At 34.2% G+C, this 18,192-nt stretch overlaps 2 protein-coding genes across 2 annotated transcripts in view; both read right to left on the reverse strand.

The window, feature by feature from the left end:
* Positions 1-937: 937 nt before the first annotated feature.
* Positions 938-6,771, reverse strand: LOC132142873 (deoxynucleoside triphosphate triphosphohydrolase SAMHD1-like). The gene is made up of 11 exons (XM_059553058.1): positions 5,782-6,771; positions 5,600-5,700; positions 5,178-5,286; positions 4,498-4,589; positions 4,227-4,390; positions 3,971-4,122; positions 2,850-2,930; positions 2,627-2,755; positions 2,310-2,435; positions 1,914-2,178; positions 938-1,877 (listed from the first exon to the last, which is right to left on the reverse strand). Exons 4-10 carry the CDS (start codon positions 4,566-4,568, stop codon positions 1,915-1,917), a joined length of 987 nt encoding a protein of 328 aa, XP_059409041.1. The 5' UTR covers positions 4,569-4,589; positions 5,178-5,286; positions 5,600-5,700; positions 5,782-6,771; the 3' UTR covers positions 938-1,877; position 1,914.
* Positions 6,772-6,935: 164 nt separating this feature from the next.
* The window catches only part of LOC132141756 (deoxynucleoside triphosphate triphosphohydrolase SAMHD1-like), a 37,603-nt gene continuing 26,346 nt past the window's right edge, over positions 6,936-18,192 (reverse strand). The window contains exons 13-14 of the mRNA XM_059551418.1: positions 7,547-7,683; positions 6,936-7,046 (exon numbers count right to left, since the gene is read on the reverse strand). Coding sequence (XP_059407401.1) covers positions 6,937-7,046; positions 7,547-7,683 — 247 coding nt within the window. The 3' untranslated portion in view covers position 6,936. The remainder of the gene's footprint in view (positions 7,047-7,546; positions 7,684-18,192) is intronic.

Below are 18,192 nucleotides of genomic sequence, written 5' to 3' on the forward strand. Positions count from 1 at the left end.
AACTGCCACACATGTGAGGGCTGTTTCTACAGAAACAAAACCTGACAACTCTAACTTATCTTACACTATCACACAGGAGAGGTTTTTAAGTTCCATTGTTAGTCCAAAACAAATATAGATAAAACTAATAAAGAGTAAATCAAGCAAAATAATGCATCACAAAGCTTTACAAAATGCAGATAATAAAGTTTGTGTTAATTAAGGCAAAGAGAATCTGTTCATCTTAATCCTTTTTTGTACACATGTGAAAGGATATTTAGGCAGCTTTTCTATAACTAAAAAATAAGTTTCCTTTGGTCTGTAACACCTATTTCTTATAAATGTCTGTCCTAATAGGCTATGTGTCATTGTCCTTGAGTCACTTCGGTCACTACAGAAGATGTGTACATGACTCAAGGCATCATTAGTATTTTTTTCATGACTGCTTTATAAGTTGTTGTTTTCAATTAATTAGTTTCATTTTCAGTATAATAAAATATGGTAATTTAACTTAGAAGACACTGAACACTCTTATTGGTGTCTTGCGCTCTTACCATCATCGTTCAGCACAACAAATATTTACTTTATTTCAATACCCAAACATGTGCATGTATGTAATCTAACCTCTGTTAAACAAGAGCTCTACAGTAAAACACTTCAGTTCCAGCTCAAAGGCGGATGAACCCACAATCATCTTAACTAATTAAACCCACTCTCAAACTGACACTAATCTCGGTCTAAATACAATATATTGAGGTCACACGACCAGATGAAAACTGGTATCATGATACCCTGTTGAAAGACTCTTTCATGTGTGTAATAAAGGATTAATGACTGTCTGTTTAATTGAAACAGATTAGTGATTAATTAATCACAAGACACATCTATAAAGCAAAGGAACTAATACTCTAAATATAGCAAACATTTATTAGACAAGAAATAAATCATTACTCCATCATTGTTGTTGATGCAATACAGTTTATTTTCGTCAGTTTCTGAGAATAACAAACTGAAAAGCATTACATTTTATCCCCTGAATAACTCATGTTTTCCCAGAAATATGTAAATGAACTCCTACATCCTAAAAGGTAAAATATCTAATGTAGAAAGACTCATTAAATGTCAAATTAAATCTCTAAAAATTATTAACTCGAACCCCAAAATATATCCTACTGTAACCAGATCACTGACCTACACACACACATCTGAAGAAATTACAAGAAAATAAAAGATTCATCAGTTACCTATATTTATCCATCACCAAACAAACCTGTAATAGTATTATATAACCCTTCACCATCTTCTACTGTCAACTAGTGAAGATTTACCCAGCATCAGCACCACATTGTGAATAATAATAATAACAAGCATAGAGAGCTGCTCAAACAAGAACATAAATCAGCAATTAGGCTCAAATATCGGTTTACTGTATTTGTGAAGAACTAAAATCAAGATAAAATCGCCCTCCACTTTAGTTTAGTAGCTCTGTTTCTTCAGACTGATTTACTTTTATGATTTTACTTTCTCATCACTGATTTTTCATTGCACTGCTCTTTGTCAGCAGCATCTGCCACAACATTTATTCACAAAATAATCTCATATGGTCACCTGTGGCTTCAATAACTGTCAATCAGTTGTAATAATTTAATCCTGGTGTTCTTTATTTTCTAGTCACTTTGGATAAAAGCATCTGCTAAATCAAATTAATTGCATGACATGCTAAGTAATTAATCAAGTTATTCTCAATTCAGTGTATATATTACCATTGGCAGAGAAAACCATTAAAATAAAAAGTAAAAGATACTACATGATTATGACAGCAGTGTAAATCATTGATTAGACTATTTTTGGTTAGAAATTATAATTAAACATTAAATGAATGCTTTAAACTCACAGCCCTAGTTTGCAGATGAATGAAGGCAACAGATGTGGACTTTATTCTGTCACACGTTTAACAGACAGAGCAGGAGCAGTGCTGTCACTGCCACCCCAAGCCTCATGGTTTCGATACTCCGCCTCCTGCAGTCGGTAACTGGGTTCCCTGTAGTGAGGACCCTCATAGAGATCCCACACACCACTGAGCACCTTACAGGAGCGGACCTCTGTTATATCACAGCTGTCCAATGATGGACAGTCTCCTGTGATCAAGCTCCTATTGCCTCTAAACTCTTCCTGATCGAAGACCAGAATCATACACACCTAGAAGGAAAGAGAACATTGCTTTATATGAGACACGAAAATAGAGCCTTAGTGTATGAACAGTTGGTTTATGAACAGTGTCACTGTAAAGTGCTTTCTGTGTGAATGACAAACAAGCCATAAACTCTCACCCCGTCCTCACGGAGACGCCACCATCTGAAGCACTCCTTAGCATCCCTCTCCTCCTCGTCTGATTTTTTTGTGTAGTAAACCCGACCAACATATTCAGTAGACTCCTTTGGCAGCAGACTGGATATCTGCAATACAAGTAAAAAACAAACATGGTCATCAATAATTATAGATCTAGGAAACTTGCTTTGACTTGCCCAGATCAGTGAATAACATTTTGTCCCAGTAACAAGATAAAATACCAGTAAATGTACAATATGTGTACTTTTTTCCCTAAGTGTAATGTTAAATTACTAGAGCAGCAAAGTGCTACAAGAACCTCATATTCCTTAATGTTGATTCCTTCAGTGGGGTTTCTCTTCCTGTAGAAATAGACTTTTTTGATGAGGTCCAGACTTTTTTCAGCCTTGTTTTTAGTCTTCTTGTCACTATAGTCCAGTTGAATAGTCTGTGTCAAAGATTCACAATATTACAGTGACTTAAACGTTTTGAGACAATAACACAAATGTCGAAGTGTGAAATTAGATTTGAACATAACATACATCAATGATGAAATCCTTCTTATCCAAGAAAACAGTTGGGATAAGTTTGTTCCACTCGTCCACTGCTTTATTCCACTCTTCCTGTACAAATGGTGATTGAAGACAAACACATGAGACCAGTTTGCCCACAAGAGCACCTGAAAATTAACTTGCTTGTTTAGCCATTATATATGTATTTCTTATATTTTTATAAACTACACATTTATGCAAATTTTAACTTGTATGTTCCTCTCTGAACAACTTCAATTACAGATTTGTTAAAACAAATTTTAACAATTGTGACCATAGTTAGCTAACAATGCTTTTGGGAGATGAACCCCTGCACAGTAAAATCCTGAGTGTTAAATTAACAGTGATTATATTTGGTCTCACTCTACTAGACTGTTAAAGCAACTAAAGCAGAGTTTAAGTTAATGAGCTAATGAAGTGATTAACTAAGTGCTGATTGTGAATTAGTGATGAACAGCTGCTGTTAAGAAACAGAATCACTGAAGAAAAGAGAAACACAAGAACTACTACAACTGACTTCAGACACAGCCTTAGATGAAATCAACTGAAATAAAATACATGAAATCTCTCAAGATCTGATTAAACAACCCCACAAACAGCATCACCAGCTCCACTTATTAATAACCAGACTGACTTTATTTCTGTCAGACGTCTACAGAAGATCTTATTGAGTTAATTAGTATAGTTAACCACTTAATTGGTTTCCTTGTTTGTTCCTTTTGTATCGCTCTCAATTTCTGTTATTCATGGCCTGTTCTCATTTGTTCTCATGGTCTGTTGCTTAATTTGTTCTTTTTTTAATAATCATCATTATGAATTATCTGCTGTCTTCTTATAAAACTGCTGCAGTTTGAACCTGACACATTCTTCCTCAGCTGAAACTGACCGTGACAACCGGGACAGTGTATTATTGGTAAACTGAAATTCATTTATGTCATTTTAATAGAGTAATAATGGGACAAACTGTATTTGCCCATTTTTAAAAAAAGACAGTTTTAATTGTAAAGTTTAGTTAAGAAGGTGTGTTAAGAGTGTACATTACATATACATTAATGCCATTGCTTTGCAACAGGTCCAAGATTAGTACATTAATTGTAAATGTTGTCTTTTACCTGTAAGCTCTGTTTGTCGTTGTGTTTAGTTTGTGTTATTCTCGTCTCTCCCACACACTTGGGCAGGCGTCTCTTCACAACATCCTCGAGCTTCATCCGGGCATCTTTCAGCTTGTCATCAGTGGAGTATAAGATCTCCTCAAAGATGTGATCTGATAGAAGGAAAAACAATATATAAATACAAATATAAGTCTCTGGTCAAATGAAAGAAGAACCGTTTTAATTCTCCACAATCCTGCACATGTTTTTAACTGACCGGTCAGTTTGATGAACTCTTTCATTGCTTTTGACGTTTGGTCCTCACCACCTGTAACCCTGTTTAGAATATTTAAGATCTTCTTGTCAATATCTTCCTTGGATACAGTAACTGGTGAGAGCTGTGTGATCTGGTCTTTCGCTGCTTTGAGGGCTTCTGAGATCCTAATGAACAAATCAAAAAAGTATGAACCAATAAACAACTTAAGCAACACTGAACAAGAAGAGCACAAATATATTTTTAAACTGAAGTTCAGTCAATGTTAACACACATCTCTTCGATGATGTTGACGATCTTGTGCTGGTAGGCCTGCTGATACAGAGTGTATCTGGTGTGAAACATGTCATAAATATTATCAGCCACCTGCGAGAGACAGAGAGAGTGATGAATTAGAGCACAGACTGACTACAGTACGTGATTTCACTGATCTAACAACAAAACACTGAGCACTAGTGATCGGATCACCTAACATTCACCTTCATATTAGATGGAAGCAGAGACGTAACCAGGACAATTTTACTCATGTAATACTGAATGACACATTGGCTGATAAGATGAACTGGACCTTTGATTTATTTTATTTTCATCTTAGCCTCATCTAATAGTGTACATTAACTTTACATCATGGAGTTGTCTTAAATTATAAATATTGAAATGTAAATGTTTACAATTGAATTCATAAACATATTTCTCAAATCTGAACATTGATTTCATGTTCATCTTAATAAACTGAATTAAGTTATGTATAGTAATGGAGGAAGCTATCTCATAAGTTTCTGTTTTAACTCAGTTGACTGAAGCATTGTTTCTACAATCATTTCTTACAGGCTGAACAATGATTGATCATTCACACATTATTTTACAAACTGCACACACTATATATAAAGACAACTTCATAGGTAATAAATGATCTTATGAGAAGTCATAAATACAGTAAGTTATCATGTGTACCTTGTCTCTGAAGCAGATGTGTTTTCTCCCCTCCACCTCACACACACGAGCAGATTTCAGCAGACGCTGATGGTCAAAGCTGTTTGGGATGCCGAGGTGATGACAGTCTCTGACAGAGATACAGTATATCGAGATATGATTTTGGTTGATGTTGTGCTGACTGCTCTGACTTTATACAGACACACAACAGTGTTTTTTTCTTGGTTTTTACTTCTGTGTTGCGTGCTTTCTGCAGCCACGTGACCATCATAAACCAAAATATTAATATTTATGAACATATAAGGTTATATTATATCAAAGCTTCTTAAGGATATCTAAAGTGATGTCTATGTAAGTAGTTTACAATTAAATTATCGATGTTAAGATTAACAACCATTATTATAAGTATAAATGAGCAGTCCTTTAAAGGTTTATTTTTTTACCTTGCAAAATAGTCCCATTTGTGCACATCAATGCCATTCCTTTGATTTACCACGATCTCATACAGGAAAGACTTGTCCTCCGTCCTGCCCTCCGCTGGCCACTGAAGAATCAAAATAACTTCAATACTCAACAGAAACACTGTATGACTTGAGCATTGGAAGGACAGTTCAAGATTTAGTACCACTTTAGCTGAAGTATCAACTCCTTTTATCAACTCCAGAATAAAGGTGATATCTTCTTTCAGCTCTTTTTTCAGTTCATCATTGTTCTCTACTATGTCCAGAAACAGCCAAACCGAGGCATCCTCAAGCTATGAGAATAAAACACACAAACACAAATATATATGAATTGCCACACAGTCATAACTTTTAGAAATAAACAATGTAAACTGTATAGAGTTATAAATAGAGAATTTTATGTTAAGCTGGGCATCCATTGTAAATTATTCTATTTAAAAAACAAAACAAAATAAATTCTGAATGCTACACCTCAGAGTGTCTCATTTCATTTCAGCAGGTATCTAAAACTGAATTAAGTGATCTATAATTTATTTGCTCCTGGTTTTCTGTTCTTGTGGATAAACACAGGAAACAATTATTCTTTCAAAACCTTTTTCTGAGCGATGTTTATGAAACTATAATTGTGTTTTTGTGTCCTTTTGGAGATCGGCTTTTGTGTTCTAGTGAAGAAGAGAAAGTCATACAGGTCTGGGAGGACATAAGAGAGAAAAAATGATTACAGAATGATAATTGTAATTTTTTTATATGAGTGCTGTATCAAAAGTTATAGCATAATTTGACAAATTTCTGCCTTGAAGCCCTGCAGTACACTCACTCAATAGACTTTTGTGTGTCACTGTACACATTTATTGTGATTGGTTTTGCTAAAACGTGCTTCTTTCAACGGTACAATATTTAATTTGGTTTACTCTTAGTAGGCTGTTTAGTAACCACATTGTGTTTAATCAAGTAGCATTTGTTTGTATTTGTAAAGAAAGCACCTTTTCATAGAAAACAGCATTATTAATTGTGAAATGTTAAATATAAAATACAGTTTTCATTTTATGCACAGTAACGAATAGTTTTTTTTCTGCTTACCTTCCACTGATTGCCTAAGAAAACAAGCAAACAAAGGTTATTATATAAGACGTTTCATAAATGATGTCATAAGAACTGAAACTGACGTCACAGTTATACACATCTATTCATCTGCTGTAGAGTCTAACAATAAAAATGTGTTATTCGGTTTTGCTTTATAATATTTAGAAATTTAGTAACAGAAATGACAAAATAATAATAATAATAATAATAATAAATTGTATCATTAAAGCTTACTCTTAACTGAAAGCCCAACTGACCGGATACATTGTCATCAGTGAAGTGAGAAACTTACCAGGGACTTTAGGGATGAACCTGTCCTTAAACACGTAAGAGAACGGACCATGACCTTAATGAAAAACATAACTGTAAAATATACATGTTTCATATTTCACATGAGAACAATTTTATACTCTTTTCATTTGACATGCATCACATGATTTGCTATAATAAAGGAAACTTTCAGTTAAAAGAATAAAAGAGCTTAACCATCTTACTCCTAGTACAAATAAGTACAAAAATACAGTAAAAATGTTTGGTTTTACCTCATTTTAAAATACTACAAACATTTTTTAGCAAGCATTATTCCAATTTTACCTTTACCCCGAACAAACTTTTAACATATCAATTGGAATTCTATAAAACTCAATTCTGCAAATAAATCTACATAAAGAATCCATTTTATATTTATTTATATCATTTGTTTGTTATTATTTGTTCTATTTAAACAAATAGTAACTTTACATTGTTCCCTCTTTTGAAGGATGTTCAAAACAAAGAGTAATCACAGATGTATAGATATAGATAAACTTTTATTTCTGCTCAAGTGTGCTCATTTTTGGCACTCACCTAAATTGTAGCACAGAGCTGCGATTTGGACGCACAGGATTTCTTTCTCCTCAATTAACTGGCTCTGGTCATTTTTAAACTCCTTCAGTTGTTTCTCTTTCAGAACTTCTGCCAGACGTCCTGCTAAATATGCCGCACTTAAACAAACACAGACAAGACATAATTTTAAATAAAACACAGGATAAATCCAGCTTTTACATCATTTGTTCAGTTGATTGATTTATTTAGAATCTGATTATCTATATTGAACTGTATTGGTGATGGACATTAGCACTAGGGACAACAATGTAAATGATGTTTTGTCACGTGAACAGTTTATTCTAATCAAAGTTAGTAACAATGATTCAACCTAATGAAACAAAAACTGTTTTTCAGAATAAGAACTGAAAGAAAGAGCTTCACCGACATTATTTACTGTGAAGAGGATGAAGTACAAAATACATATTATCTTTCCACCTTTACAAAACATTTTCTATAGGGTAAATAAATCAACCATATGCCGTATGTATCTGTGATATTCTGCAATATCTTACAATAACTTGTACCTCATGAAAAAGTTTTAACAAATTAGTAAATAGCACATAATGGAAGACAGTTGTCGTATGTTAATTTCGACAATGACAAAGCCATGGAAAGATTTTTGACTATTTTCAATTTAGTACAGAATATAAATACAACTATCTTAGAAGTTTTACAAAGCAAATTGGTGTTACTTAAAATATATTGTTTTATACCAAGCCTTTGTGCAACACTGACTCTAAAAGCAAAAGGTTTTTTGTCTAAATTGTTATATGATTGAAATTTAATTTAAATACCTTTTTTCTATAAGAATTTACTCTTCAGCAAATGAGTTTGTGTAATATATTGTCTGTGCAAATGTGACTAGTGTATCATTAAAGGGGTCATATGATGCTACTAAAAAGAACATTATTTGGTGTATTTGGTGTAATGAAATGTGTTTATGCGGTTTTGGGTATAACAAAAAAATCCACATACAGTACACAGCAAAATCTGCAGTGTTAATTTAACACTCTGAGTGTGGAGTCTGTGGACTCATATAAACTCTGAAGCAGTGTAAAAGTAACACTGAAGCAGAGTTGAAGTTAATGAGATAATTAAGAAGTTAATGGAGTTATGATTGACCATTATTGAAGACACCTGATGTTAACAAGCAGAATCACCAAATGAGAAAATCACAATTTGTGTATCACCATCATAGTGGTCAGTGTTTGCTTTAGTTGTGATCTTGGCTCGTGGCTTTTTACTTTTAAAATTTGTTTTGCAAGTCTAGAGCAAAAGTCATCGGGTGGTGATGGTTATGTTTTAATGTAATTGTTGTTTGACCTTACTGAACTAATTTACAGTGTTTTCTCTAAATAAAACTTCCATTATTGATTATAAGAGCTTTGATTCCACAATTAAAGCGTCTGCATTTTCTATACATTCTTGCAAGTGATTCAGAATTATTTTTTTTAAGTTAAAGAATGTTTATTTTAGGCACACACAGATAACAAGAATCAGCGTATGAATCTCAACAACGGTGACAAACAGCATATTCAGATAAACAGATCTACTCTGAACATCACAAAACTAGATACTAAAAATTCACATAAAAACAGCAAAAATAAAATTTTGTTAGAATAAAAAGTTAAAAAGACAGTTCAGCTCATAATTTATTCATGCCGCAATCCATGATGGGATCCATGGATGTGTTTTTATTGTCTACAACATGCTTTTTTGATGGTCACCGTTGTTGTGATTCTCACGCTGATTCTTGATGTCTGTGTCTCTAAACTAAAGAACTCTTTCTTTATGTAGAACTAACTTTTAAAAAAAAATGTCATATTGCGCTAAAAATGCTGGATTGCTATTTTTTTCCCCTCTTTATTTATGTATATATTAATGAAACCTGAACTCACGCATTCAGGTCACTCCATGACAATTAGTTCAATCAATAGCACACATGATTGCCTTTGCTCTGGTCTGTATGTTATAATTCTGTTACCACAGCAACACAAAGTCTAAAGTAAACATCTGAAGGTTCAAGATCACAAATAAAGCAAACACTGACCGCTATAATGGTGATACACAAATTGTGATTTTCTCGGTTGGTGAGTCTGCTTGTTAACATCAGGTGTCTTCAATAATGATCAATCATGACCCAATTAATTTCTTAATTATTTCATTAACTTCAACTCTGTTACTTTTAACACTGCTTCAGTGTTTATATGAATCCACACTCAGAGTGTTAAATTACCACTGGGGATTTTGCTGTGTACATTATTGTTTTATTATTACTCTGAAAAGTGAGGTGTGTTGTGGTTGGCCAACTATACAGTGCATTGTGATTGGCCGAATGCCTCAAGTACGCGACAGATGTGTTACACCCCTTAACATATTGTGATGCTGTGTCCGGCCAGAGCGATGAGACATACACATAAAACCCAATATAAACGTGATATAAACATGATTTCTTGTCGGAAGGCCAAACAAAGTAGTTTCGCTTTCACAGTGAAACACACAGTGTCTAAAAGACATGGCGGTGGCGGCAACAACACTACAATGAGTATTAAAGTACACCTTCTTTCTTTGTGTGAACATCTGGGCAGCGTTATGCAAATCTTCCCACATAGTGATGTAGACATGTTAGAATGAGCCGTTTCAGGGTGTGGACGAGTCGTAACTTTTTTAAATAATATCTCTTTGGATTTGAGACATTACAGATCTTCTTTATGCACCAAGAGCTTGTAACAGAGAAAGGAAAAATTTAAATATGACCCCTTTAACACTTTACAGTAGAAAATAGAAAGGGTTATGCATTACACTTTTCGTCTCGATTGCTAACACACAATAACTGATTCATCTGACCCAATTTTCCAAAAAAAAAGTATACAATTTTCGAAACAAAGACGTGTTTCTCAAAACTTTGAACACATTTTACCTGTTTGCACACAAGGTCCAATTTGCTCAGTGTTTTCTGCACAACTCTACTCAAGAACGGCATCATTTTACACTGGTTTAACAATGTTCTCATTCAGAAAACACGACACACAATATAATTAACTCAAGCATCACAAAATGAACTAATTTCTCCATGTGTTCAGTAGCAAAACTGATGACACACAGTTCAGAATCTCAGGATGAGATGAACAAGACTAAATGAATCCTGGTAGTGTGAGACAAAGAGGAAGAGGAGGAGAAAATAAAAATGAAGGGGATGAGGTCAAATTTCATTTGTTCCTGATGAAATACACAGCACTATAGTCGACTGTGTTCTTCTGAATGGACTGACCATGAGGGAAGTTGGTCTACAGGCTCATCTACAGGGTTACAATACTACTTAACAGATTAACAGAACAATCTTTGATCTTAAAATCTGAAAATGTTTAACTAATAAATGCTATAGAAGTATTGTTAGTCACATTTTTTTTTTGATTGCTAACACACTATAACCAGGTTTTGAACTAAAATTTCAAAACCATAATGCCATTTTTTAAAAAAGCACACCCATTTTGCTGGACTATAAACACTATTCCCCTGCTTTAACACATGAGTCAGATTTGGTGAACTGTTACTGCAAAACCCTACACACAGATCCCTACATTTCACAGTGTGTACATCGTTTGGTCATTTAGAAAGCACTAGCATTCAATATTGTTCACTCAGTTCTGCACAGTTTGAGCTCAGTTACCACACAATTACTCAGGTGAAAACACTACAAGTCAAAATGTATTACACATCAATCAGAACCTTTGCTGGATAACGGGCCAAAGTCAGCTTACAGTTTTTCTCAGTGGCTTTGGTGCACTTTTCGAATCAGAAATTAAAGTTTTTACCAACTGCTTACACACAAAATCTTTTTATGTCACACGATTTTTTAAAGCTCTCACTCAAAGTGCAAAACTACATGTCAAATCTTCAAAACCATAAGCTATTTCTCAGCCTTTGACTTAGTTTTCAATTGCATAAAACACTTTTTTCAAAACAGTACACACAATTCTCTACCTAAAACACAAAAATCTATCAGGAAGTGACTTGCTTTTCTTTACCAAACACAGCCAATCAAAATGCTACACTTATTCACCACGTCACACAGACACACTCCTCACATGTGCAAACACTAATTGCTTAACTGATCACTAACCAATCACTGCTTTACTTTACAGTAGTATAGATAGGCCTATAAATAGGTCAAAGGTCAGATGACCTGTTTTGAACAATGGATGCTAACAATGAACAGAGAGCAACACTGTAAACCCAGATTATTAGGGCCCGAGCACCGATGGTGTGAGGACCCTCTTGGAATTGCTCCGTTTATTATTATTATTATTATTATTATTATTATTATTATTATTATTATTATTATTATGATTATTCTTCTTCTCTAAGATGAATCGCATTTTTGAGAGCCTAAACATGCTCGAAAAGTCATGAAACTTTGCGAAAAGTCATGAAACTTTGGAAAAATGGCTCGACAGCGCCACCTATACACGTTCAACGGTGTGCGCCTCGAGCTACGTTTCACGTACATGTATGAAAATTGGTATACACATGTATCTCTCCAATACCTACAAAAAAGTCAGTCTCTTGGAGCAAAATCCGAAACCCAACAGGAAGTCTGTTATTTTTAATTTTATGAGCAAATTTTGTGTCATTTTTGTCATTTGCATGCGTTGTATTTTAACGAACTCCTCCTAGAGATTAATTCAGATCAACACCAAAGTTGGTATGCCTAATTTAAAGGCCTTTGCGATGTTAAATTGCGAAGATTTTGAGTTTTCGTTAAAGGGCGTGTCTGTGGCGGCCTGGCGAATTTCGATGATTCGCCATGAAAAATGAAGTTGCTATAACTCGGACATACAATGTCCAATCTGCCCCAAACTTCACATGTTTGATGAGACTCCGAACCTGAACAGATTGACATGCCCATATTCAGTTATAGTCATAGCGCCACCTATTGGCAACAGGAAGTGACATATTTTACACTGCGACTAACTACTCCTAGACCTTTTATGACATCAATGTCTTTTTTGTGGTCAGTCTAATCTAAAGGCCTGTGCGATGTTAAGTTGTGAAGATCTTGAGTTTTCGTTAAGGGGCGTGTTCATGGCGCCGTGACAAAATTCAAAGTCTCGCCATGGGAATAAAAGATGTTATAACTCAGGCATAAAATGTCCGATCTTCCCCAAACTTCACATGTTTGATATAAACATATATAAAAGTCCTGGCCTGAACAGATCTGAAGGCCAATATTCCATCGGGTGTGAAAAAATGGCTCGATAGCGCCACCTATACACTTTCAACGTAGTGCGCCTCAAGCTATGTTTCACGTACATGTACAAAAATCGGTACACACATGTAACACACCAATATCTACGAAAAAGTCTCTTGGTACGAAATCCGAATCCAAACAGGAAGTCAGTTATTTAGAATTTTCTCTGCAAAATTGGTGTTGTTTTTGGCATTTTCAGAGGTTGTACTGTAACGAAGTCCTCCTAGAGATTTATTCAAATCAACACCAAACTTGGTCAGTTAAATCTAAAGGCCTTTGCGAAGTTAAATTGGGAAGATCTTGAGATTTCGTTAAAGGGAGTGTCCATGGCGGCCTGACAAATTTCGATGTTTCGCCATGAAAAAGGAAGTTGCTGTAACTCAGACATACAATGTCCAATCTTCCCCAAACTTCACATGTTAGATAAGACTTCTGCCCTTAACAGATCTACATGCCCATATTCAATTATAGTCATAGCGCCACCTGCTGGCAACAGGAAGTGACATTTTTTTACGCTGAGACAAACTACTCCTAGAGATTTTTTGACATTAATGTATATTTGTGGTCAGTCTAATCTAAAGGCCTGTGTAATGTTAAATTGTGGCAATCTTGAGTTTTTGTTAAAGAGCGTGTCCATGGCAAAAATGACAAAATTTGATGTCTCGCCACAGCAAGAGAAGTTGTTGTAACTCAGGCATAAAATGTTTGATCTTCCCCAAACTTCACATGTTCGATAAGAGTGCAGCCCTGAACACATCTTAAGGCCAATATTCCATTGTAATGATAGTGCCACCTGCTGGCAACGGGAAGATTGGCACATACATGGAATAAACGTTGATATATTCTACTTATATTTATGAGTTTAAAAGCATATTTCTCACCGTTCACCTCTTTACTAAAGCCACTCGCTGCCGATGAGCCCGGGTGCGAGGGCCCGTTCATCGCTGCTTGCAGCTTTAATTTTACTTGTGTTTTTAAGTCCAATCAGTAGTTTCTACTCAAACAAATTAAGTTTCTATTACTTAAACGTGTCATTTCTTTACATTGCTTAAGAATTCTGAGTAAACTGTACTTTTTAAAGGCCTATCTTATTGTAATTATTTTTTTGCAAACAACTCAATATCATCAAGTTTTGCCTGTTACTAACAAGACTGACTGCAGCCTGGTGCTTCCCGTCTCATGCCGAGGCGTGTCCAACGGTTCTTAGGGTCAAAAACAAAATATGAAATCGGGAATTATTTTTCATGGAGTCAGGGGTAAATTTGTGATTTCCGGATTTTATTGTTGTGTCCCTGATGTTAACGTAAAATTGATGAAAGTGTGATTAATAACATCATTTAAAATGTGATTAATAACATCATGCTGTTTTTTAGCGATATTTATGTGCTTTACTCCAAAACCTTTTCTCAAGAGAGATATTTTCTTCCACTCGCGATGGGGAGAAGACGGGGAATTAGTTTTTTATCAAAGGAAAACACCATAAGTAAGTGATTTACCTCGTTTACATGTATTTTATAAGATGATATTACTTGATGGTGATATTTAAATGCTCTGTGCGCCTAAACGAGCCTAACGGTTCCTCACAGATTTGAACTGCTGTGCAGGCAGACCATGGTGCAGTCGCGGAAAAGACCAGAAGTAAGCGTTTTACCTCATATAAAATATCTATTTTATAACAGCATATTGATGAAGAACAGCAACTTATTGTGACATAAATATGTTGTGCGCTCCTACACTTTCCTCAGAGAGATATTTTCTTTCACTCACAAAGCGGAGCAGACGGGGAAGTTGGTTTTAACAAGGAAAACACGGAAAGTAAGTGTTTTACTTCATTTACTATATGTACGTTATTTCATAAAATAATATTATTTAGTAACGTTAATGCTATTTGTATGTTGTGCGTGCCTAGACGATCTGAAACATTTCTCACAGATTAAATTTGATGTCAAAATAATAATATCAGTAATGTTAATTGTTTCTTGCATGTCTCCTGACCAAATGTTGTCATTGTTGTCATTATACTAAGCATTAATTTAATGAGTTTTCATAATGTTGAGTTTCAGTATATTTTAGTTATTTATTCCATATATATATATATATATGTATGTATGTGTATGTTTCATATCAGCATGGGATTCAGGAATCGTAGAAAGAATCAGAAACATACTGATCTTTTTCATATTATTTAACAAACATCCTGACTAGATTGTTGGTCTCTGTGCATGACTGTGTGTTCATGAGACACTATTAGTTTAGTTCAATCTGAATTGCACAAAAGTTGTGAAAAAAACTTTCTTCACTGAGTTGAATCTTTTCCACTGACTCCTGACCAGAGCTTCAGTTGTTATGACTGTCAAAATGACAGCTGACAGATGAACGTGATAATTTCCTGTTGCAACGAGCACAGCAGATGTATTTACCTCAGAGAAAAAAAATCACATATGTTGTATTTCATGCTTTGTTTTTATTAATCTTCATTTTTCAAAACTTGTGTGCTTTTCCTAGTTGAGTTGGATTGAATTGCTTTGCTAATAGATTCTCATGAGCACATATTCATGCACAGAGACCAGCAGTCGGGTAAATAAATGATGACATCATTTTAAATTTTGTTTTGTGGCGAAATAATCCTTACCATTACAAATTGTTCACCTGAATTGTTATTCACTTATACTCATGCCATTCTACTGACACCATGGAAGACATGTATGTCATACAGGTTTGGAGCCACATGAGGATGAAAGAAAATTATTTTTTTCTCCCCAATTTTACAGAAGCACTTTTGTGATGCTGCAAGTGGGAGTGGATTTCTTGCTTAGATGGAAACTGCAGAGAACCACATCCTGTCGTACTGAAAAAAAGAGACTACTTTCACCAAGGAGGTCCAAACGCCATTGGCACAGACTTTGTTCAGTAAACATACATTCAGCCAGGGCCGTACTTAGGGGGTGCAAGTGATGCGGTCGCACCGGACTCCACACTTGAGGGGTAAACGGACTGAATGAGCCCCCATGTCCCCCCCCCCCGGGAACGCTTCCTACTTCGCACCAGGTCCCAAATCAGCTAAGTACGGGCCTGCATTCATAGTTAATGGAAATGACTGAGATGCTGTGGTTTAAGCAGATAAATGTAAGCACTATAAACCTGATTAAATTGAGAATAAATATGGACTAAATACGTTTTTTTGTGCCTTTGCACTGATTTGCTTTGACATTGTTTTAATTGTTGTAAAGTATGTTCTTTATATGAATTGAAAACACTGAATGTGAAGACATTTTGGTGCAGGGAAAAATAATTACAATATTTCAGTTAAAATAAATAAGTGTAAACATGCATTGTTTTGTGAATTAATGTATCTCACTCTCTCTCTCTCTCTCTCTCTCTCTCTTTATATATATATATATATATATATATATATATATATATATATATATATATATACACAGTACAGACCAAATGTTTGGAAACATTACTATTTTTAATGTTTTTGAATGAAGTTTTGTCTGCTCATCATGCCTGCATTTATTTGATCAAAAATACAGAAAAAAATGTAATATTGTGATATAATATTACAATTTAAAATAATTGTTTTTAAATGTATTATACTTTAAATTATCATTTATTTCTGTGATGCAAAGCTGAATTTTTAGGATCATTATCACATGATCCTTTAGAAATCATTCTAATATGATGATTCATTATCAAAGTTCGAAACAGTTCTCCTGCTTAATAGTTTTTCAGAAAATGTGATACTTTTTTAGGATACTTTGATGAATAAAAAGTAAAAAAAAAAAAAAAGAAGCTATGTTTTTAAAATATAAATATTTTGTAATAACAATATAAACTACTGGTCAGTAATCTTTTTTTCTATATTCAAATAGAAAACTATTATTTTAAGTTGTAATAATATTTCACAATATTACTGTTTTTTCTGTATTTTTGATCAAATAAATGCAGGCTTGATGAGCAGTAGAAACTTCTTTCAAAAACATTAAAAATACACAGCAAAAAATGCAGAGTGAAATGAACTCTGCTGGGAGTACATGTGAGACCACACTCAAGAGTGTGAAAGTGTTAAAATAGGAGTGTTAAATTAACACTGAAGCTGAGTTAAAGTTAATGAGATAATTAAGTGATTAATTGAGGGATGATTGACCATTATTGACGAGACCTGATGTTAACATGCAGAATCAACAAAGACGAAAATCACTATTTTTATGTCACCATTATAGTGGTCAGTGTTTGCTTTAGTTGGGCTCTTGAGCATTACATTTTCAAAGTCAGATTTGGTTTGGCTGTTACAACTGAATTGTAACAAACAGACAAGAAAAAAAAATCAAAAAGTGGGCATTTGACCTGAATCACCCAACTCAATTAAAGCCTAAACAGATTTGATTGACCTCATTGATTATAACAACCCTGTGATTGTGCAGTACACACTAATTAAAAGGATTTCTTGAAAGTTGTTCTGATAATAAAAAAAACTTGTTTTAGGCACATACATACATCAAAAATTAGTGTAGTAATCTCAACATCGGGGACAAACAGCATATTCAGAAAAACAGAACAACTCTAAACATTAGAAAACAAACTACTAAAAGTAACATAAAAAACAAAAATAGAATAGTAAGAATAAAGGAAATTACTGAAACAATTCAGATAATAATTTATTCATGCCACAATGCATCATGGGAGCCATGGATGAATTTTGATAGGTAGCACCCAGAATGCACTGCAACATGCTTTTTGGATTTTCACCATTGTTGAGATTCACAGGTTAATTCTTGATGTTTTGAAAAATTTTTGAGCAAACAACTTTTAAGAAATTCCTCAGATTGTCTTTAAAATGCTGGAAATACTATGTTGACGAAACAGAGGGCTGAAATAATCAACAATGTAACTTTTAATCAGTAATTCATGAATAACAATAGTCTTTGCTTGTCCATCAGTTTTATAACAGCCAATTAAAATCTGACTTTATCATTTTAGGGGTCAAGAGCCCAACTAAAGCAAACACTGACCACTTTAATGGTGACACCATTAAAATAGTGATTTTCATCTTTGTTGATTCTGCATGTTAACATCAGGTCTCATCAATTATGGTCAATCATCCCTCAATTAATCACTTTTATTGGTCAATATGTGAACTAATCAGGCATAATCAATGTGACTCTAGCCATTTATGTATCAAGTTATTCTACTGTTATAATCATGCATTTGACTGTATGTAGAGGCCTGCATGAGAATGAAACAAATAGAATGAAAAGAGCAAAATGGAAAAGCTCTAGATTATTTGTAAATTGAAGAAGAAGGAAGAGTATGTGTTATGTTTGGGGGACACTGCTGTATTTATATACCAAATAATATAGGAGCATTT

Source organism: Carassius carassius, chromosome 6 (genome assembly GCF_963082965.1).
Source record: "Carassius carassius chromosome 6, fCarCar2.1, whole genome shotgun sequence".
NCBI classification, from domain to species: Eukaryota; Metazoa; Chordata; class Actinopteri; order Cypriniformes; family Cyprinidae; genus Carassius; species Carassius carassius.

Excerpts from the sequence above, each read along its gene's own strand:
- LOC132142873 (XM_059553058.1), bottom strand. The coding sequence starts at position 4,568 with ATGTTTCACACCAGATACACTCTGTATCAGCAGGCCTACCAGCACAAG. Across the intron at positions 4,391-4,497 it reads GTCAACATCATCGAAGAGAT|GATCTCAGAAGCCCTCAAAG; the intron begins GTGTGTTAACAT and ends TTTGTTCATTAG. Across the intron at positions 2,436-2,626 it reads TCAACATTAAGGAATATGAG|ATATCCAGTCTGCTGCCAAA; the intron begins GTTCTTGTAGCA and ends CTTGTATTGCAG.